Source organism: Bos indicus x Bos taurus, chromosome 7 (genome assembly GCF_003369695.1).
Source record: "Bos indicus x Bos taurus breed Angus x Brahman F1 hybrid chromosome 7, Bos_hybrid_MaternalHap_v2.0, whole genome shotgun sequence".
In the NCBI taxonomy this organism is placed as follows: Eukaryota; Metazoa; Chordata; class Mammalia; order Artiodactyla; family Bovidae; genus Bos; species Bos indicus x Bos taurus.
The window spans coordinates 69,592,376-69,616,221 of record NC_040082.1 but is presented as its reverse complement, the minus strand read 5'-3'; the positions used below and the strand labels follow the sequence as shown (position 1 = coordinate 69,616,221).

The 23,846-nt window shown below is 37.8% G+C and overlaps 1 protein-coding gene across 1 annotated transcript; it reads left to right on the top strand.

The window, feature by feature from the left end:
- The first annotated feature begins 17,246 nt into the window (after window positions 1-17,246).
- Window positions 17,247-18,331, top strand: LOC113896606 (olfactory receptor 5V1-like). The gene has a single exon (XM_027548836.1). It carries the CDS (start codon window positions 17,306-17,308, stop codon window positions 18,251-18,253), a length of 948 nt encoding a protein of 315 aa, XP_027404637.1. The 5' UTR covers window positions 17,247-17,305; the 3' UTR covers window positions 18,254-18,331.
- Window positions 18,332-23,846: the final 5,515 nt, after the last annotated feature.

Sequence of the window (23,846 nt, the reverse complement as noted above, 5' to 3'; positions counted from 1 at the left end):
AAAGGATTAATTTCCAAAATATAAAGGCAGCTTATATAACTCAATACCAGAAAAACAACCCAATCAAAATGTGGGGGAAAGACCTAAACAGACATTTCTCCAAAGAAGACATACAGATGGGTAACAAACACTTGAAAAGATGCACAACATCGCTCATTATTAGAGAAATGCAAAACTACAATGAGATATCACCTCATACCAGTCAGAATGGGCCTCATCAAAAAGTCTACAAACAATAAATGCTGGAGAGGGTGTGGAGAAAAGGGAACACTCTTGCACTGTCAGTGGGAATGTAAATTGATACAGCCACTATGGAAGATGGTATGGAGATTCCTTAAAAAACTAGGAATAAAAGCACCATATGACCCAGCAATCCTACTCCTAGGCATATATCCAAAGGAAACCAAAGTTGAAAGTGACGCATGTATCCCATCATTCACTGCAGCACTATTTACGGTAGCTAGAACATGGAAGCAACCTAAATGTCCATCAACAGATGAATGGATACAGAAGTTGTGGTACATATACACAATGGAATATTACTCAGCCATAAAAAGGAATGCATTTGAGTCAGTTCTAATGAGGTGGATGAACGTAGAACCTATTATACAGAGTGAAGTGAGTCAGAAAGAGAAAGATAAATACCATATTCTAACACATATATATAGAATCTAGAAAAATGGTATTGAAGAATTTATTTATAGGGCAACAATGGAGAAACAGACATAGAGAATAGACTTATGGACATGGGGAGAGGGGAGGGGAGGGTGAGATGTATGGAAACAGAAATGTGGAAACTTACATTACCATATGTGAAATAGATGGCCAATGGGAATTTGCTGTATGGCTCAGTAAACTCAAACAGGGCCTCTGTATCAACCTAGAGGGGTGGGATGGGGAGGGAGATGGGAGGGAGTTTCAAAAGGGAGGAGATATATCTATATCTATGGCTGATTCATGTTGAGGTTTGACAGAAAACAACAAAATTCTGTAAAGCAATTATCCTTCCATAAAGAATAAATGAATTTTAAAAATATTGAAACTGGATGAAGTTACTGGATGACATGCTCTCCCCTGCTTGGAAGTATTGGACTGTTTAAATTTATGGCTGGCAATACTTTGATGAAGGCATATCTTTTCTCTTGAACATATATCACAGTCCTTGAATAAAAGTAAGGGATGGATATATCTTTTTTTATTCCCTCTACTCTCTAAAAGTAAATTTAAGAAAATTGAAATTGTATCAAGCATCTTTTCTGACCAAAAACCATTGAGATTATAAATCAACTATAAGAAAAAAATGCAAAAAGAAAAAAGAAACCAAATAACTCCACAAAACCACAAAAGCTAAGCAATATACTATTAAACAACCAATGGATTACCGATATAGTCAAAGAGGAAGTCAAAAAATATCTAGAGACAAAACGAAAACATGATGAACCAAAACTTATGGGATACATCAAATGTGTTTTAAGAGGGAAGTTTATAGCAATACAAGAAAAATACCAAATAAGCAATCAAATGTTACACCTAAAGCAAACAAAGAAAGAACAAACAAAATCCAAAGGTAGTAGAAGTAAAGAGATCATTAAGATCAGAGCAGGAATAAATGAAATAGAGATGGAAAAGATCACTAAAACTAAAATCTGGTTCTTTGAAAAGATAAACAAAATTGACAAACCTACAGCCAAATTGATCAAGAAAAAATGGGAAAGGACTCAAATAAAATTAAAAATGAAGAAGGAAAAGTTACAACTGACACAGCAGAAATACAAAAGACCATAAGAGACTACTGCAAACAGCCACATGCCAATAAAATGGATAACCTAAAAAAAAAAAAAAAAAAAAAAAAAACCAAGAAATTCTTAGAAAGGTAGAAACTTTTAAGACTGAACCAGGAAGAAAGAGAAAATATGAACTGACAAATTACAAGTACTGAAACTGTGATTTTAAAATTTTCAACAAACAAGTCTAGGACCGATGTTTTCACAGGTGAATTCTAATAAAAGTTTAGAAAAGAGTTAACACCCATAATTCTGAAACTCTCCTGAAAAATTGCAGAAGCAACATTCCCAACTTCATACTGTGAGGCCACCATCACCCTGATGCCAAAATCAGATAAAGACACACACACAAAAAATCAGGCCAATCTCATAATGAATATAGATGTAAAACTACTCAAAAAGTACTAGCAAACTAAATTCATAAAAAGATCACCATGATCAAATGCACAAATCATTAAGTGTGACACACCATGTTAACACACTAAAGAATAAAAAAAAACATCTCAACTGATGCAAAATAAGCTTTTGTAAAATTCAACATTCATTTATGATAAAAACCCTCCAAAAGTGAGTGTAGAGGGAACATGCTCACAATCAACTGCTCAGTCGTGCCTGACTCTGTGCACCCTATGGACTTCAGTCTGCCAGGCTTCGTTTTCCATAGAATTTTCCAGACAAAAATATTGGAGTGGGTTTCCATTTCCTACTCCAAAGGATCTTCCTGAGCCAGTGATTGTCTTCTGCAGTTCTTGCATTGGCAAGAACTTTACCACCTTTACCACTGCACCACTTGAGAAGCACAGAGGGAACATACTTCAACATAATAAAGTGGGTACAGGCTTCCCAGGTGGTACTAGCAGGAAAGAAACTGCCTGCCAGTGCAGGAGACATAGGAGAAGTGGGTTCAATCCCTGGATCTGGAAGATCCCCTGAAAGAAGGCATAGCAATTCACTCCAGAATTCTTGCCTTGAGAATCCCATAGACAGAGGAGCCTGACAGGCTACAGTCCATAGGGTTGCACAGAGTCAGACATGACTGAAGTGGCTTAACATGCATGCAGGAACATGACAGCACCTCACAGCTAACTTAATACTCAATGGTGAAAGGCTGAAAGCATATAATCTCAGATCAGGAATAAAGCAAGGAGGTCCACTCTTACTTTTATTCAACATAGTTTTGGAAGTCCTAGCCATGGTAATTAGAGAAAAAAAAAAAAAAAACAGGACAAATTGGTAAAGAAGAAGTAAAACTGTCACTATTTACAGATGACATGATATACGTTTTTGTTGTTGTTTAGTCACTCAGTCGTGTCCTACTCTTTGCAACCCCATGGACTGCAGCACGCCAGGTTTCCCTGACCTTCACCATCTCCTGGAGCTTGCTAAAACTCATGTCCATTGAATCAGTAATGACATCCAACCATCTCGTCCTCTTATCATCCCTTTCACCTCCTTCCTTCAGTCTTTCCCAACATCAGGGTCTTTTCCAGTGAGTTGGCTCTTCACATCAAGCAGCCAAAGTACTGGAGCCTCAACCTCAGCATCGGTCCTTTCAATGAATATTCAGGACTGATTTCCTTTAGTATTGACTGGTTTGATCTCCTTGCAGTCCAAGGGACTCAGCCTCAAGAGTCTTCTCCAACAGCACAGTTTGAAAGCATCAGTTCTTCAGCACTCAGCCTTCTTTATGGCCCAACTCTCACATTCATACATGACTACTGGAAAAACCATAGCTTTGACTAGACAGACCTTTGTTGGCAAAGTAACATCTCTGCTTTTTAATATGCTGTTGGAGAAGGAAATGGCAACCCACTCCAATACTCTTTCCTGGAAAATCCCATGGATGGAGGAGCCTGGTAGGCTACAGTCCATGGGGTTGCAAAGAGTCGGACATGATTGAGTGATTTTTCTTTCTTTCTTTTCTTTCTAGGTTGATCATAGCTTTTCCTACAAGCTATGGTCTTGGAGCAAGCATCTTTTGAGTACATGGCTGCAGTCACCACCTGCAGTGATTTTGGAGCCCAAGAAAATAAAGTCTGTCACTGTTTCCCACTGTTTCCCCATCTATTTGCCATGAAGTGATGGGACTAGGTGCCATGATCTTCATTTTTTGAATGTTGAGTTTTAAGCCAGTTTTTTTTCACTCTCCTCTTTCACCTACATCAAGAGGTTGTTTGGTTCCTCTTCACTTTCTGCCATAAGGGGTGTCATCTGCATAACTGAGGTTGTTGATATTTCTCCCAGCAATCTTGAATCCAGCTTGTGCTTCATCCAAGCCAGATTTTTTTTCATTCTTTTTTCCCTCTATTCTATTTATTGGCAGTAATTTTCACCATTCTGTCTTTCAGGTCACTTGTCCATTCTTCTGCATCAATTATTCTGCTATTGATTTTTTCTGGTGTATTGTTCATCTCTATTTATTTGTTACTTTGTTCTTCCAGAGCTTCGGTAAGCATTTCCTGCATCTTCTCTATTTCTTTTCTGAGATCTTGGATCATCTTCTCTATCATTATTCTGAATTCTTTTTCTGGAAAATTGCCTATCTCCACTTCGTTTAGTTGTTTTTTGGGGGGTTTATCCTGTCTCTTCATCTGGAACATGATCTTCTACATTTTCGTTTTGACTAACATTCTGTGTAGTGGTTTTCATTCTAGCAGCTGTGGGATTGTGGTTCTTTTTACTTCTTCTGTCTGCCCTCGGGTGGATGAAGCTAAGGGGCTTGTGCAAGCTTCCTGATGGAAGGGATCTGTGGCAGGAAAAACTAGGTCTTCCTTAGGCCCCAGTGGTAAGGGCCACACTCAATAAAACTTTAATCCAATTGTCTGGTGATAGGTGGGGTTGAGCTTGTTTAACCTGATGCTACCCAGCTCCGGGGTCTATGGGATCTATGGTAGGGTTAGTGGTGACCACCAAGAGGATTTATACCAGGGGGCTGCTTCCAGGACTGCTGCTACCAGTGCCCCCATGCCTGTGGCAGGCCATTCTTGACCCATACCTCCACAGGAGACCCTCCAACACTAGCGTGTATGTCTGGTTTAGTCTCCTTGGGGTTACTGCTCTTTTCTTTTGGGTCCTGATGCATGCAAGATTTTGTTTGTGCTCTCCTAGAGTGGAGTTTCTTTCCCCCAGTCCTGTGAAAATCCTATAATCAAATTCCACTGACCTCCAAAGTCATATTCTCTGGGAATTCCTAGTCTTTTTTCCAGATCCCCAGCCTGGGAACGCTGATGTGGGGCTCAGAATCTTCACAACAGTGGGAAAACTTCTTTGGTATTATTGTTCTCCAGTTTGTTCATTGCTCACCCAGTGTATACAGGATTTGATTTCATCATGTTTGTGCCCCTCCTACATTCCCATTGCAGTTTATTCTTTGTCTTTGAACGTGGATTATCTTTTTTTTTTTTTTTTTTTAGTGAGTTGCAGCATTCTCCTGTCAATGGTTGTTCAACAGCTAGTTGAAATTTTGGAGCTCTTGCAGAAGAGATGAGTACATGCACTTCTACTCCACCATCTTGAACTGAGATCTGATTTGTGGCAATATTTTTATGGCTTCATCTCCTGGAGTAATAGAAATAAGAATAACGGCAAACAAATAAGATGTAACTGAACTTGAAAGCTTTTTCACAGCAAAGGAAGCCATAAGCAAACAACAACAACAACAAAATGTCCTGTAGAAGGAGAGAAAAAGTTCACAAATGATGAGACTCTCAATAAATTAATCTCCAGAAGATACAAATATCTCATGCAGTTATTTCATACATATATATGAAAACACACCAAGCAAAAAATGGTCAGAAAGTCTAAAAAGGCATTTCTTCAAAAAGACATACAGATGGCCAGATGCACATGAAATAAATGCTCAACCCCTAATTACTGAGAGAAACTCAGATCAAAACTACATGAAGTATCACCTCATAGTGATAAGAATGGCTAACATCAAAAGTATACAAATGATAAATGTTGCATAGAGTGTGGAGAAAAAAGAACCCTCCTACACTCTTGGTAAGAATATAAATTGGTTCAGTCACTATGGGGAACAGTATGGACGTTCCCTAAAAAAAAAAAAAAAAAAAAATCAGTCGACCATATGATTCAGCAATTCTGGGCATATATCCATAGTAAAACATAGTTCTAAAAGACCAACGCACCTCGATATTCACAGCAGCGCTATTTACAATAGCCACAACACAGAAGCATCCTACATGCTCATCAATAGATTAATTGGTAAAGAAGATGTTGTTTATGTATATACAATGGACTATTTATTCCTCAGCCATAAGAAGAATGAAATAATATCATTTGCAGCAACACAGATGGACCTAGAGATTATCATACTAAGTGAAGTAAACCAGACAAAGAGAAATATAATATGATATATAAAAATTATACAAATGAATTATTTTAAAAACAGACATAGACTCACAGACATAGGAAACAAACTTATGGTTACCAAAGAAGAGGGGGAAGGATAAATTAGGTGTTTGGAATTAAAGCATAAATAGGGCTTCCCTAGTGGCTCAGGTGATAAAGAATCTGCCTGCAATATGGGAGACGTGGGTTCGATCCCTGGTTTAGGAAGATCCCCTGGAGGAGGGCATGGCAACCCACTCCAGGATTCTTACCTGGAGAGTTCTCATGGGCAGAGGAGTGTGGCGGGCTACAGTCCACGGGGTCGCAAAGATTCAGACACAACTGGGGGTCTAAGCACAGCACATATACAAAATAGATAACCAACAAGATTTTACTATACAGCACAGGGAACTATACTCAATATTTTAATAACCTATAATGGAAGAGAAAGTAAAAAGAATCATATGGTAGCTCTAACTTTAGAGTTTAAGGAAAAATTTGGACATGACTGAGCTATTGAGAACACACCCACACAAGGAATCTCCATACTGTTCTCCATAGTGGCTGTACCAATTTACATTCCTAACAGTAGGACTGGAGAAGGCAATGGCACCCCAGTCCAGCACTCTTGCCTGGAAAATCCCATGGATGGAGGAGCCTGGTGGGCTGCAGTCCATGGCGTCGCGAAGAGTTGGACACAACTGAGCGACTTCAGTTTCACTTTTCACTTTCATGCATTGGAGAAGGAAATGGCAACCCACTCCAGTGTTCCTGCCTAGAGAATCCCAGGGATGGGGAAGCCTGGTGGGCTGCCGTCTATGGGGTCGCACAGAGTCGGACACGACTGAAGCGACTTAACAGCAGCAGCAGCAGCAGCAACAACAATAGGACTGCAGCTTGCTAGGCTTCCCTGTCCTTTATCATCTCCTGGAGTTTGCTCAAACCCATGTCCATTGAGTCAATCATGCCATTCAAACATCTCATCCTCTGTTGCCCTCTTTTCCTCCTGCTCTCAATCTTTTCAGGCATCAGGATCATTTCCAATCAATTGATCTTTCACATCATGTGGCCAAAGTATTGGAGCTTCAGCTTCAGTGTCAGTCCTTCCAATGAATATTCAAGGTTGATTTCCTTTAAGATTGACTGGTCTGATTTCCTTGCAGTCCAAGAGACTCTCAAGAGTCTTCTCCAGCACCACAGTTTGAAGGCATCAATTCGGAAGTGCTCAGCCTTCTTTATAGTCCAATTCTCACATCCATACATGACTCTTGGAAAAACCATGACTTTTTCTATATGGATCTTTGTTAGCAAAATGATGTCTATGCTTTTTAATATGTTGTCTAGATTTGTCATAGCTTTCATTCCAAAAAGCAAGGATCTTATAGTTTTATGGCTGCAGTTCCCATTCACAGTGATTTTGGGGCCCAAGAAAATAAAGTCTGTCACGGTTTCAATTGTTTCCCCATCTATTTGCCATGAAGTCATGGGACTGGATGCCATGGTCTTCATTTTTTGAATGTTGAGTTTCAGACCAGCTTTTTCATTCTCGTCTTTCACCTTCATCAAGAAGCTCTTTAGTTCCTGTGCACTTTCTACATTAGAGTGGTGTCATCTGCATATATGAGATTATTGATATTTCTCCTGACAAGCTTGATTTCAGCTTGTGCCTCATCCAGCCAAGCATTTAGCATGATATACTCTGCATATAAGTTAAATAAGTAGGTTGACAATATACAGCCTTGACATACTCTTTTCCCAATTTTGAACCAGTTTGTTGTTCCATGACTCATTCTAATGGTTGTTTTTTGACCTGCATACACGTTTCTCAGAAGGCAGGTAAAGTGGTCTAATATTCCCATCTAAGAATTTTCCACACTTTATTGTGATCCACACAGTCAAAGGCCTTAGCGAGGTCAATGAAATAGAAGTAGATGTTTTTCTGGAATTCTCTTACATTTTCAATGATCCAATGGATACAGGCAATTTGATTTCTTGTTCCTCTGTCTTTTCTAAATCCAGCTTGTACATCTGTAAGTTCTCATAATATTGAAGCCTAATTTGAAGTATTTTGAGTATTATCTTGCTAGCATGTGAAATAAGTGTAACTGCAATTGTTTGAACATTCTTTGGCATTGCCCTTCGTTGGGATTGGAATGTAAAACTGACCTTTTCCTCTGTCCTGTGGCCACCACTGTGTTTTCCAAATTTGATGGCATATTGAGTGTGGTACTTTAACAGCAAATTCTTTTAGGATGCTAAAATTCCATCTTTTAGCTCAGCTGTAATTCCATCACCTCCACTAGCTTTGTTTATGGTAATGCTTCCTAAGGTCCACTTAACTTCACACACCACCGTTTGTCTCTAGATTGTGGTTTTCCAGGTCATTAAGAACTTTTTGGTACAGTTCTTCTGTGTATTCTTGCTACCTCTCTTAATATCTTCTGCTTCTGTTAGGTCCATAACATTTCTGTCCTATATTGTTCCCATCTTTGCATGAAATGTTCCTTTGGAACCGTGAATTTTCTTGTAGAGACCTCTAGTCTTTGCCATTCTATTGTTTTCCTCTATTTCTTCACATTGTTCACTTAAGAAGGCTTTCTTATCTCTCCTTGCTATTCTCTGGAATTCTGCATTCAGATGGTTAAATCTTTCCTTTTCTCCTTTGCCTTTCACTTCTCTTCTTTTCTCAACCATTTTGCCTTATTGCATTTCTTTTCTTGGGGATGGTTTTGATCACCGCATCCTGTACAATATTATGAACTTCCTCCATAGTTCTTCAGGAATTCTACCAGACCTAATCTCTTGAATATATTTTTTACTTCCACTGTATAATCATAAAGGATTTGATTTAGGTCATACCTGAGTGGTCTTCATCCTTTCTGGAGTTGTTTCTCCACTGATTTCCAGTAGCATATTGGGCACCTACCTACCTGGGGAGTTCATCTTTCAGTGTCCTATCTTTTTGTTTTTTCATACTGTTCATGGGGTTCTCAAGGCAGAAATACTGAAGTGGTTTGCCATTCCCTTCTCCAGTGGACCACATTTTGTCAGAACTCTCCACCATGACCTGTCCATCTTGGGTGGCCCTACATGACATGGCTCGTAGTTTCATTGAGTTAGACAAGGCTGTGGTTCATGTGATTTAGATAGGTTAGTTTCCTGTGATTGTGGTTTTCAGACTATCTGCCCGTCTGATGGAGAAGGATAAAGAGGGTTATGGAAGCTTCCTGATGGGATAGACTGACTGAGGGGGGAAACTGGGTCTTGATCTGATGGCCAGGGCCATGCTCAGTAAATCTTTAATCCAATTTTCTGTTGGGTGGAGCTGTGTTCCCTCCCTGTGGTTCCTTCCCACCCAACCAAGGTGGAGGTAATGAAGATAATGGTGACCTCCCTCAAAAGATCCCATGCATGTACTGCTACATTCAGTGCCCCCAACCCTGCAGCAGGCCACCAGAGACTGCACTGGTCATAGCAGACATCCTCTTCCAACAACACAAGAGAAGACTCTACACATGGACATCACCAGATGGTCAATATTGAAATCAGATTGATTATATTCTTTTCAGCCAAAGGAGAAACTCTATACAGTCAGCAAAAACAAGACTGGGAGTTGACTGTGGCTCAGATCATGAACTCCTTATTGGCAAATTCAGACTTAAATTGAAGAAAGTAGGGAAAACCACTAGACCATTCAGCTATGACCTAAATCAAATCCCTAACGATTATACAGTGAAACTGAGAAATAGATTTGAGGGACTGTACCCGATAGAGTGATGAACTATGGATGGAAATTCATGACATTGTACAGGAGGCAGGGATCAAGACCATCCCCAAGAAAAAGAAATGCAAAAAAGCAAAATGGCTGTCCGAGGAGGTCTTACAAATAGCTGTGAAAAGAAGAAAAGCAAAAAGCAAAGGAGAAAAGGAAAATATATACCTTTGATACAGAGTTCCAAAGAATAGCAAGGAGAGATAAGAATTATATGGCAAAACCAATAAAATATTGTAAAGTTAAATAAAATAAAATTAAAAAAAAAAGAAAGCTTTCCTCAGTGATCAATGCAAAGAAATAGAGGAAAACAATAGAATGGGAAAGACTAGAGATCTCTTCAAGAAAACTAGAGATACCAAGGGGAAATTTCATGTGAAGATGGGCACATTAAAGGACAGAAATGGTAGGAACCTAACAGAAGCAGAAGATATTAAGAAGAGATGGCAAGAATACACAGAAGAACTGTACAGAAAAGATCTTCAGGACCCAGATAATCACAATGGTGTGATCACTCACCTAGAGCCAGACATCCTGGAATGTGAAGTCAAGTGGGCCTTAGAAAGCATCACTATGAACAAAGCTAGTGGAGGTAATTGAATTCCAGTTAAGCTATTTCAAATCCTGAAAGATGATGCTGTGAAAGTGCTGCACTCAATACGCCAGCATTTTGGAAATCTCAGCAGTGGCCACAGGACTGGAAAAGGTCAGTTTTCATTTGAATCCCAAAGAAAGGCAATGCCAAAGAATGCTCAAACTACAGCACAATTGCACTCATCTCACACACTAGTAAAGTAATGCTCAAAATTTCTCCAAGCCAGGTTTCAGCAATACATGAACTGTGAACTTCTAGATGTTCAAGCTGGTGTTAGAAAAGGCAGAACAAGAGATCAAATCACCAACTTCCGCTGGATCATGGAAAAAGCAAGAGAGTTCCAGAAAAACATCTATTTCTGCTTTATTGACTATGCCAAAGCCTTTGACTGTGTGGATCACAATAAACTGTGGAAAATTCTTCAAGAGATGGGAATACCAGACCACCTGACTTGCCTCTTGAGAAAGCTGTATGCAGGTCAGGAAGCAACAGTTAGTACTGGACATGGAACAACAGACTGGTTCCAAATGGGAAAAGGAGTACATCAAGGGTGTATATGTCTCCCTGCTTATTTAACTTATATGCAGAGTATGTCATGAGGAATGCGGGGCTGGAAGAAGCACAAGCTGGAATCAAGATTGCCGAGAGAAATATCAATAACCTCAGATATGCTGACAACATCACCTTTATGGCAGAAAGTGAAGAAGAACTAAAAAGCCTCTTGATGAAAGTGAAAGAGGAGAGTGAGAAAGTTGGCTTAAAGCTCAACATTCAGAAAACAAAGACTATGACATCCGGTCCCATCACTTCATGGAAAATAGATGTAGAAACAGTGGAAACAATGTCAGACTTTATTTTTTTGGGCCTCCAAAATCACTGCAGATGCTGATTTCAGCCATGAAATTAAAAGACACTTACTCCTTGGAAGGAAATTTATGACCAACCTAGATAGGATATTCAAAATCAGAGACATTACTTTGCCAACAAAGGTCCGTCTAGTCAAGGCTATGGTTTTTCCAGTGGTCATGTATGTATGTGAGGGTTGGACTGTGAAGAAAGCTGAGTGCGAAGAATTGATGGTTTTGAACTGTGATGTTGGAAAGACTCTTGAGATTCCCTTGGACTGCATGGAAATCCAACCAGTCCATCCTAAAGGAAATCGGTCCTAAATATTCATTGGTAGGACTGATGATGAAGCTGAAACTCCAATACTTTGGCCACCTGATGCAAAGAGCTGACTGATTTGAAAAGACCCTGATTCTGAGAAAGATTGAGGGCAGGAGGAGAAGGGGATGATAGAGGATGAGATGGTTGGATGGCATCACCGACTCAATGGACATGCTGCTGCTAAGTCGCTTCAATCGTGTCCTACTCTGTTCAACCCCATAGATGGCAGCCCACCAGGCTCCCCCATTCCTGGGATTCTCCAGGTAAGAACACTGGAGTGTGTTGCCATTTCCTTGTCCAATGCACGAAAATGAAAAGTGAAAGTGAAGTCGCTCAATCGTGTCTGACTCTTTGCGACCCCATGGATTGCAGCCTACCAGGCTCCTCTGTCCTTGGGATTTTCCAGCCAAGATTACTGGAGTGGGGTGCCATCGCCTTCTCCATCAATGGACATGAGTTTGGGTAAACTCCAGGAGTTGGTGATGGACCAGGAGGCCTGGTATACTGCAGTCCATGGGGTCGCAAAGAGTTGGACACGACTGAGCAAGTGAACTGAGCTGAACTGAACAGTCTAGTGGTTTCCTCTACTTTCTTCAATTTAAGTCTTAATTTTTCAACAATGAGTTCATGATCTGAACCACAGTCAGCTCCCAGTCTTTTCTTTGCTGACTGTATAGAGCTTCTCCATCTTTGGCTACAAAGAGTATAATCCCTCTGATTTTGGTATTGACCATCTGGTGATGTCATCTCTTGTGGTTTTGGAAGAGGGTGTTTGCAATGACCATTGTGTTCTCTTGGCAAAACTCTGTTAGCGTTTGCCCTGCTTCATTTTGTACTCCAAGGCCATACTTGCCTATTACTCAAGGTATCTCTTGACTTCCTACTCTTGCCTTCCAGTCCCTTATAATGTAAAGGACGTCTTTTGGGGGTTTAATTCTAGAAGGTCTTGTAAGTTCTAATAGAACCATTCAACTTCAGCTTCTTCGACTTTAGTGGCTGGGGCATAGACTTGGATTACTATGATATTTAATGGTTTGCCTTGGAAATGAACAGAGATCGTTCTGTCTTTTTTGAGATTGAACCCAAGTACTGCATTACAGACTCTTGTTGATTATGAGGGTTACTTCATTTCTTCTAAGGTATTCTTGCCCACAGTAGTAGATATAACACCCGTCTGAATTAAATTAACTCATTGCCATCCATTTTAGTTTATTGATTCCTAAAATGTCAGTGTTCACTCTTGCCATGTCCTATTTGACCATTGCCAGTTTCCCTTGGTTCATGGACCTAACATTCCAGGTTCCTATGGAATATTGTTTTTTATAGCATCATACCTTACTTTCACCACCAGACTCCTCCAGAACTGGGAGTCGTTTCTGCTTTGGCTCAGCTTGTTCATTCCTTCAGGAGCTATTTCTCTGTTCTTCTCCAGTGGTATATTGGACACCTCCTGACCTGTGGAGTTCATCTTTCAGTGTCTATCTTTTTACCTTTTCATGCTGTTTATGAAGTTCTCAAAGCAAGAATGTGGTTTGCCATTCCCTTCTCCAGCAGATCACGTTTTGACAATACTCTCCATCTCCATATGGGTGGCCATACATGGCATGGGCCATAATTTCATTAACTTATACAATGCTGTGATCCATGTAATCATTTTGGTTAGTTTTCTGTGATTATGGTTTTCATTCTGTCTGCCCTCTGATGGATGAGGATAAGAGGCTTGTGCAAGCTACCTGACGAGAGGGACTAACTGGGGAAAACTGGTTCTTGCTCTGGTGGGCAAGTAAATTGTGCCCAGTAAATCTTTAATCCAATAAATCTTTTTTTTTTTTTTTTTTGACAGGTGGGACTGTGTTCTATCCCTATAGTTTGGCCTAAGGGCAAACTATAGTAGGAGTAATGGTAACCTCATTCAAAAGGACTTATGCCAGCATGCCACACCTCCCAGGACCACTACTGTCAGTGCCCCCACCACTATCAACCCCATGCCACTATCAACCCATGCCTCTGCCAGAGACTCCCAAACACTCACAAGCGAGTTTGGCTCAGTATCTTGTGGGGTCACTACTCCTTTCTCCTTGGTCTCCAAGGTTTTGTTTGTGTCCTCCAGGTGTCCATTGTTAAGTTGGTGGTAATTTAGATTATGAGTAAGAGAAGTATATACTCTCTATAGTCCTTATTATTGTTTTTTCTCCCTATGGAAAAAGTGGGCATCATATAAACTAATAAAGGAAATTGCAGTATGCACCTATGTAGGAGTGAGTACTTTGCTTATATTTACTGAGCTTTTTTTCAGCTAGTTCATTTTACTTTCTTTTTAGTGAATGTTTGGGTTTGTAATGAGCCCTCTGAATTGTACATTAAATCCTAGACTTTTAAAGCTAAGGTTAATAATTGGATGTTGAGAAAATGTATACATTTAAGAAATTAGTTAAAACTGAATACCATATGAGTAAGATTAAGAGTAAAATTTCAAATATAATAGAATGAATGTCTCTATAAATACTTGAAGTCATAAAAGTTGTGCATACCCACAGAAGTGTGCATCCAAATTGTCTATATGTGAAATGCTGCTGTATCTAATCAGTGTTTCTGACCCATAGACCTGGAAGCACATTCTCTAGAACTGGGTCCATAAAACCATAAGGAACAAAGATGTCACAAAGCATGTGGAGATATATATAACAAGAATATTTTTTTCTTTATTATTTTGGCTATTACTTCATGCATTAAAAATGAGCTATAGAACTTATTATTTAGCAATATAGCTTTAATAAATATATTTTCTTTGTAATTGATGTGCTAAATAATTTATAAATTTCTAATTTTCTTAAGAGCTAGCATTTTCCAGTGATTATTTGTGAATAATTAACTAATTTTTTTTCTCCTTTTAGTTGAACCTTGAAGTGATTACTTGCTAAAGAAAAGAGCTTCATATATGATACAGCTGGTTTCACCATATGCAAAAGGGTAAGCCATATACAAATAATAAGAAAGTTTGTTTTCTGGGAAATTTCCAAAGAAGGCTAATCTTATGACATACATCTTAGTTCCTGTTCTCATTATGTTTGGCTGCTTATGATAAAAAAGTAATTTCAACCTGTATTCTCTTCATATACTCATATACATATATTTACACCAATTAACTTTACAAACCAGGTGACAGATCACACTTCATGAGAATTTCTTTTTTAACCCAATCTCCTAGATTAATAAAAAAATATTACAGAACTTCATCCTCAGCAATATATTATTTAAATTAAAAAACTCACTTATTTTTCTATTTAGATATCAAACACCTAAACTTTAAATATGTTTGATTTAAAAGGAATGTATTGTTAAAATGAATAAGTTTCCTTCCCAAATGAACAAATTCTACATTCTATATGCCAAGACCCTAAGCTTAACTTAATATACTTAAATGATAAAGTGCAAAGTTCAGCAAAAATCGATTATGTTTTAATGGAGAAAGAAATGGCAACCCACTCCAGTACTCTTGCTGGAAAATCTCATGGATGGAGGAGCCTGGTAGGCTACAGTCCATGGAGTCGCAAAGAGTCAGACACGACTGAGCGACTTCACTTCATTTCACTTCATTATGTTTTAAAAGACGTATGTTGATTATGTATCCTTATGTAGAGCTACCTTATGTGTTTGTCAGGATGATTTTGACTTATTTTTCATAATCCTTGCAAAAAATGAAACAAATTAGTAAGTGTGGGTATAAAGAAAAATGAGTACTTAGTATAGAAATTAATATTTACTATCTCAAAATATTTTCTTATAAAGTGCCTTCAAAAACTTATTTAAGTGATTATATTATTTTTAAAATATTAACTGTAGACTGAAATTGAACAGCACAATAGACTTGAAAATTTGAGAATTTGAGAAGTGACACATTAGATGTTTTTGTTTTGACATTTTAACTCATTCACTAAATGCCTTCTATAGATTGAAAATTATACTTTGTGATTATCACAGTAATATTATTTCCTAAATGTCATGATTTGAGAATTATTGATAAAAGTTTTTTTTTTTTTCCCCCAAGCATTATAGTTCTGGTGCTGCTTGTGCTGCTGCTGCTGCTAAGTCACTTCAGACGTGTCTGACTCTGTGCGACCCCATAGACAGCAGCGCATCAGGCTCTGCCGTCCCTGGGATTCTCCAGGCAAGAACACTGGAGTGGGTTGCTATTTCCTTCTCCATTGCGTGAAAGTGAAGTCGCTCAGGCGCTGCTTGCAGAAAGAGTAAAAACATTTCCCAAAGTGTCTCAAAGATTTTTGTTTAAATGTTGCATGGGGAAAAGTTGGCTGAAATCCAAAATAATATCCATTAATTTCATTTAATGCATATAAATAAATCATTGTGTATAATAGTGCTATTTATATTAATATATTTTATTTCAGAAATCAATTAACAGTTTTCAGTTGGCACAATAAATGTGAAGGGGGGCATTGAAAATGGCTTTTCATTTTATTTTCTATTCACATTTTTCTATAATATATGCATGTGATATTTAAAAAGTTTGCAAAGTGACAAAATCCACAGAGATATTGTAGATTTTCAATTAAAACAATTTTTGTAAATATCATAAACTGGATGATTATGTGGACTATTAAGATACATAGAAATGAAATTAGAAAATTAAATAAGAGTTGGTATGACCAATGGGCTTCCCTGTGGCTCAGACGGTAAAGAATCTGCCTGCAATGCAGGAGACTCAGTATTAGCGGTATGTTCAAGCTTATTTAACTTTTCAATTTCATAATTCTTTAAATACTCAGACACATGGTCAAATATTTAAACTTTAAAAGGAAAAGAAATTAAATATAATGAATACATTTGTTTCTTTTTTGGGTGACATTCAGACACTGTCAACCAAGTCATATTTATATTTATAGGCTAACTTAATCATAATAGGTTATACTGTTTCTGGAAAATACATAGTCGCTGATATTTAAACAACTATGACTTTGAAGTTACAAAAGTGTTTCCATATTTATTTCTTACTAATATAAACATTTTGTCAGAGCAGGTAAAACCTCACTCATTCTTTTATTTAAGAATCATTTAAATAAAAATTCTATACAAGTAAAACATTTATTCCTTTTTCACCAATCATTTAGATAAACATTTTTATATGATATATTTGAGGTTGGTAGCAGATATTAAAGCACCAAGGAATAATATATAGCTTCTACCTTCAAACTGTTTGTATTGAGATAGTGTATAAAATAATACACATTGAGATAATACAAGGCAAAATAAGGTAAATGTCCAAGCAGATGTGAGAAACGGAATGTTAGTGCCACTGAATTGTGAAATCTCAAGCATTCCTGAAGAATCTACAATGGTATTACTGAAGGCAAATTTTTAAGAGTATTCTTACTTTCTCAGAGGGATTCCTCTTGACAGGGATCCACTGTGGATAAATCTTTCAAGAATTATGAACACAGGAGATGTATTTAACAGTAGTTATAATAATGAAAATCTCTAATAAAATATTATTTTACATAATTCATGATCAACCACACACCATCTGTTCTGCAAGAATTTCTCATTGGCTCTTTGGTTTTTTGCTGTAATTCATCTTTGTTTGTTACATTACTTCCAGAAAGACTGATGTGAATTGAAGAGATGGGCATCTGCAATCAAACCACGGTGACTCAATTTATCCTCATAGGGCTTTCTGATAGCCCCGAGGTGCGCTACCCTCTCTTTGTGGTCTTTACCATCATCTATCAGGTCACCTTGGTGGGAAATGGAATTATTCTCTTGGCCATTGGAACTGAGAAAAAACTGCACACACCCATGTATTACTTTTTGGCAAATCTGTCCCTCTTAGACATCTTATGCCCATCAGTTACTGTCCCCAAGATGCTGGAGAACCTCTTGACTGAGAAGCACAGCATTTCCTACATTGGGTGTGCTTTGCAGCTTTATTTTCTGGTGGCGCTTGTGGGGACTGAAGTCTTCCTTCTCTCTGTCATGGCTTATGACAGGTATGTGGCCATCTGTTTCCCTCTTCGTTACACCCTCATCATTACCAAGGTTCGTTGTGTTCAGCTGACGGCTGGGACTTGGGTAGCAGGGTTTCTCAATTCCCTCCTTCATACAGTGTCCACATTCCGCCTTTCTTTCTGCAAGTCCAACCAAGTTAACCAGTACTACTGTGACATCCCACCAGTGGTCGCTCTCTCATGCTCATCCACCTATGTGGCAGAAATGCTTATTTTGGTGGAAGCAGGTATCCTGGGGAGCAGTGCCTTCCTGGTCATCTTTATCTCTTATTTCTACATCATATCTACCATCCTAAAGATCCAGTCAGCAGAAGGGAAGCGTAAAGCCTTTTCCACATGTGCTTCCCACCTTCTGGTGGTCTGTTTATTCGGTGGCACGACAATATTTACCTATGTACGTCCCTTTTCCAATCAACACTCCCCAGCAAGAGATAGACTCATCTCCATGTTATATGGAATTATTACACCAATGTTAAACCCCATGATTTATAGCATGAGAAACACAGAGGTGAAAGGAGCAATCAGAAGGCTCTTATATCAGAAAGCATGTTTACAGCAAGTCTAATGTTAAAAGGGAATGATTCAATGTTTACTTTAGAATGAATACATAGAATAATTTTTAATTGTTACATATGAAATGCATACTTACATACAGTTAGAAAATTTCACACAGGTGCAAATGCATATAATCTTAATTATACTTCTCTATGTGGCTTCTCTGGAGAAGGAAATGGCAGCCCACTCTAGTGTTCTTGCCTGGAGAATCCCAGGGATGGGGGAGCTTGGTTGGCTTCCATCTATGGGGTTGCACAGAGCTGGACACGACTGAAGTGACTTAGCAGCAGTAGCATGGGGCTTCTCTGGTGGCTCAGTTGGTAAAGAACCCACCTGCAATGCAAGAGACCTTGGTTTGATCCCTGAGTTGGGAAGATCCTCTGCAGAAGGAAATGGCAACCCACTCCAATATTCTTGCTTGGGAAATCCCATAGACAGAGGAGCCTGATGGGCTAGAGTCCATGGGGTCCCAAAAGTCAGTGACTTAACCTACCACCACTATGCTTCTCTATATATGGATATCTCTTCCTTTATTCACAGGATCTTTAAGTTCATCTTCTAAAATTTGACGTTTTTGAAAGGAAGCAGAGAACTGTTAGTAATTTCACTAGTATAAGGGATATAAATTGAAGCAGTCTTAAATTAACTTGGATATATGGTCTTATCCATATCCATATACTTATATTATCTGTATGTTTGCATGTTTCTAAATGATATCATCTATAGATCATCCTTACACTTCTTTCCTTTATTTGATTGACTGCTTATGCTCTTACTCCCTTTTGTTTTCATTTCATTCTTCAACTTTTGCTTCTACTTACTCTATATTTCTGTTTCTCCCTTTTCTGATAACCTTATCCATTCTCAGTTCTGCTTGTCCTTGGTCACAGGAGTGCATTTAGTTCTGTGTCAGACATGACAGAGTGACTGAACTGAACAGATTTAGATCTCTATTTCAGCTCACTATATTACTATCATCATAGCCTCAACATGGTCAAAACTGAAAGAAATATCATTTAATACACACATGCACACACAAACACATCTTCTTATCTTCTACCTCATATTTTTATTATCAGTTTTCCCTCACTCCTCAAACTAAAATTCATGAAACTAGACTCTGCTTTGCCTTAAAGTGCAGCACTTCCATTCAGTTTGCCTAGAGAGTGATAGTCTCTGACTGTGGATGGGACACCACTCCATTCCCTCTCCTTGTCACATGTAGAGGTAAAATTATTTTCTCTATGTCTTAATACTTCAAAGTGAAGTCATGCATAATTTTTCTTAATAATCTTCTGGGCTTCCCCAGTGGTCCAGTGGCTAAGAATCTGCCTTGAAATGCAGATTCTTGAAATGCAGGGGACATTGGTTCAATCACTGGTCTAGGAAGATCCTACATGCTGTGGAGCAACTAAGCCCATGCACCTCTACTACTGAGCCTGTGCTCTGGAGCCCAGGAGTCACAGCTACAGAGCCCATGTGCCACAACTACTGAAAACCAAGTGCCCTAGAGCTTGTGCTCTGCAGCAAGAGATATCACCTCAATGAGAAGCCCTCACACTGCAACTAGGGAAAGCCTGCAGTAGCAATGAATACCCAGCACAGCTAATATAAATAAATAAATACATAAAAAAATTATCCCTATCCTGGACATCTCAATAGCTAAAAATTTAATCTTCAGTCTGGTGATCACAATTAGTATATCCCCACTCTCTGCATTTCTGATTCTCCATTCGCTGACATTCAGTATCTTCTCTCTTTCTCTTATCTGTAGTCTACCTTTCCATTATCACTATGTGAGGTAGTCTTATATTACTCAAAACATCTATCAATACCTCCTCTGGATTGTCATTGGTCTCTTAGTAATTTTCAAAAATTATCCTTTAAATTATATTTCAGGCTATCAAATTATAGGCTGATCATATGTACTTTTTGTTACATGAGCTAGAGTAAAAATGTATTGAGATATGATGTTTTTGTATTAATTGCATTTTACAAAATTCAGAAAAGGCCTAATATACATCTTCCACAACATACAGGGCTATTCATAATTGTGATGAGTCATTTATATGTCACTTAATTTTCAAAAGAGTGGGAAAACTTATGCATACCTGAAGAATAAAATGAAATAATAGCATTACTATTACAGACTTGAGATTTGTTGTTTTTATTCCATTTTTTCCAAAGTTTGCATGTGGTATGAAAGAATCAAGTCTTCATCATATAAAGACAGAATACATGGGATATGTTAATGTAACACCATATAAGAGTTGGACAACGACTGAGGGAATGAACTGAACTGAACTACAATGAAAAATGAACTTGGGGGTGCAGATATTCTACAAGATTCTGTTTCATTTCCTTTACATATATCCCAAAAGTGGAATGGCTGAATCATATGGTAGTTCTATTTGTAACTTTTAAGGAACTTTCATACATTTTCCACTATCTCTAACCAATTTGCATCCTCACCAACAGTGCACAGTGTCCAACTCTTTGCGACCCCATGAGTCACAGCACACCAGGCTTCCCTGTCCACCACCAACTCCCAGAGTTCACCCAAACTCATGTCCATTGAGTCAGTGATGCCATCCAATCATCTCATCCTCTATCGTCCCCTTCTCCTCCTGCCCTCAATCTTTCCCAGCATCAGGGTCATTTCAAATGAGTCAGCTATTCACATCAGATGGCCAAAGTATTGGTGCTTCAGCTTCAACATCAGTTTTTCCAATGAACACCCAGGACAGATCTCCTTTAGGATGGACTGGTTGGATCTCCTTGCAGTCCAAGGGACTCTCAAGAGTCTTCTCCAACACCACAGTTCAAAAGCATCATTTCTTCAGTGCTCAGCTTTCTTTTTCTCCATGTCTTTGCCAATTACTGTTATGCTTGTCTTTTCAGGGAATCATTCTATCAAGTTCATATTGAATGTGTTTATGTTTTGCATTTATTAAATATTTGATGTTCAGCGATGTTGATCACCTTTTCAGGTACCTGTTGTCATTAATATAACATCTTTGAATAAAAAAGGGTATTTAGTTATTCTGCCCTTTAAAAATATTAGATTGGTCTTATGGCTATCAAACTATATGTTTTCTTTATTTATTTTGGATATTAACCCTTTATCAAATATATAATTTGCAAATATTTTCTCTCATTCTGTAGGTTGATTTTTCATTTTGTAGATTGTTTCTTTTTGGTTTCTTTTATTACTCCAAAAATATCTCCCATGCTTATTTAAATTGTCTTACCATCTTTGTAGAAAATCAGTTGAACATATATTTACAGGTTTATATCAGTTGCAATTCTATTTCATTGACCTATAAATCTACTCTCAGGCCAATGACAGAGTCTTCTTTTTTTCCTCAAATATTTTCAGATTAATTGAGACACTGTTCTGCACAAATTTAAGGTGTACAGCATAATGATTTGACTCTCATGTATCATTAAATGGTTACAACAATACTTCCAGTAAATATCTATCATGCCATATAGATGCAAAATTAAATAAATAAAAGAATCTTGTTATTGTGATGAGAACTTAAGATTTACTCTCAACAACTTTCATATATAACATAGAGCAGTGGTAATTAATTATATTTATCACACTGTACATTACAGCTCTGGTATTTATTTATCTTATTACTGAGCATTGTAACTTTTGACTATCTTCATTCAATTTACCCTCTCTCCATTTCCTGCTTTTGGCATCTTTTTCTATGAGTCTACTTGCTTGTTTTTGAAGATCTATGTTACTTCATGGTGCACACATAGTGATACAGTATTACTACACATTTCAAAATGACCACCACAGTAATTCTAATTATCATTTGTCACCATATAAAGATATAATTTCATTATTGACTATATTACTCACAGCTCATACATGTAACTCACTTATTTTGTAACTGAAGGTTTGTACCTCTTAATCTACTTCATCTGTTTACAGATGTATCCCACCTCCTCCTCTCTGACAATCAGCTATTTATTTTTTATATCTATGACTTTGTTCCTGTTACACTTGTTCATTTATGTTCTTTAGAGTCCACATATAAGTGAAATTGTATATTTTCCTTTTTTTGTCTGATTTATTTCACCTGGAGTAACACCCTCTAGGTCCAACCATATTTTCACAGATGACAAAGTTTTTTTTTCTTTTTTTGCAGTTGAATAACACTCCACCATATAGATCTTCTTTATCCAGATGTTTATCAATAGGTACTTAAGTTGCTTCTATAGCTTGTCTATAGTAAAAAATGCTGCAAATGGGGGTTTATATATATTTTCAAATTGTATGTGTGTGTGCTCAATTGTGTCCAGTTCTTTGCAACTCCATGGACTGTAGCCCTGCAGGGTCCTCTGTCCATGGTATTTTCCAGGCAAGAATACTGGAGTGGGCTGCCATGCCCTCCTCCAGGGGATCTTCTTGACCCAGGGATCAAATTCTCATCTCTTGCATCTCCTGCATTGGTAGGCATATTCACTAGCACCTCCTGGGAAGCCAGGAGGATGGGGAAGATACCCTCGGATAGGAAATTGCAACCCACTCCAATATTGTTGCCTGGAAAATCCCATGGATAGAGGAGCCTGGTGAACTATGGTCACAAAATTTAGACATGACTGAGACACAACATATGGTAGTTCTTTTTTTAATTTTGTGAGATGCCTCTATACTCTTTTAAACAGTGACTGTACAATTTACATTCCCTTCAATGGTTGACAGGGTTTCCTTTTTTCCACATGCTTATCATTATTTGTTATTTGTTGTCTTTTTGATAATAGACAATCTAACAGGTGTTAGATGATATCTCATCATTTTTTGGTTTACATTTACCTGATGATTAAAGATGTAAGCATCTTTTTATTTGTGTATTGGCACCAATATGTATTCATAAAAATATCTATGAGGTTCCTTTGTTCAATTTTAATTGAATTGTTTGTTTTTTTTCTTTTGGTTTGATGTTGAATTGTATGAGATTTTTGTATATTTTGAATATTGAGTCCTTGTCAGATACACTGTTAACATCTCCAGTTCAATAAGTGTCCTTTCCAGCTTCTTGATGGTTTTCTTTTTTACCATGCAAAAGGTTTTTAGTTTGATGTGAAGTGAAAATCACTCAGTTGTGTCTAACTCTTCATGACCCCATGGACTATACAGTCCATGCAATTCTCCAGGTCAGAATACTGGAGTGGGTAATCTTTCCCTTCTCCAGGTTTAGTTTGATGAAAGCATATGAAAATTTTTTTTGAACTTTGTTACCCTGGCCTCAGGAGATACATCTAAAAAAAAATTACTAAGTCCAATGTTTCCTTCTAGAAATTTTATGATTTCAGGCCTTCCATTTATGTATTATTAAATTTTGAGTTTATTTTTGTACGCAGCACGAGAGCCCAGTTTAATTCTTTTGCATGTTGCTGTCTAGTTTTCTCAATACTGTTTTGTTGGCATTAATTTTCTTTTAAATTTTATTTTATTTTTAATTGGAAGATAGTTACTTTTCAATATTGTGATGGTTTCTATCATACACCAACATGAGTCAACAACAGGCACACGTATGTTCCCTTTGTCTTAAACTTTCCTCCCACATCCCTCCCCATCCCAT

Coding starts and splice junctions, on each gene's coding strand:
- LOC113896606 (XM_027548836.1), top strand. CDS start 17,306: ATGGGCATCTGCAATCAAACCACGGTGACTCAATTTATCCTCATAGGG.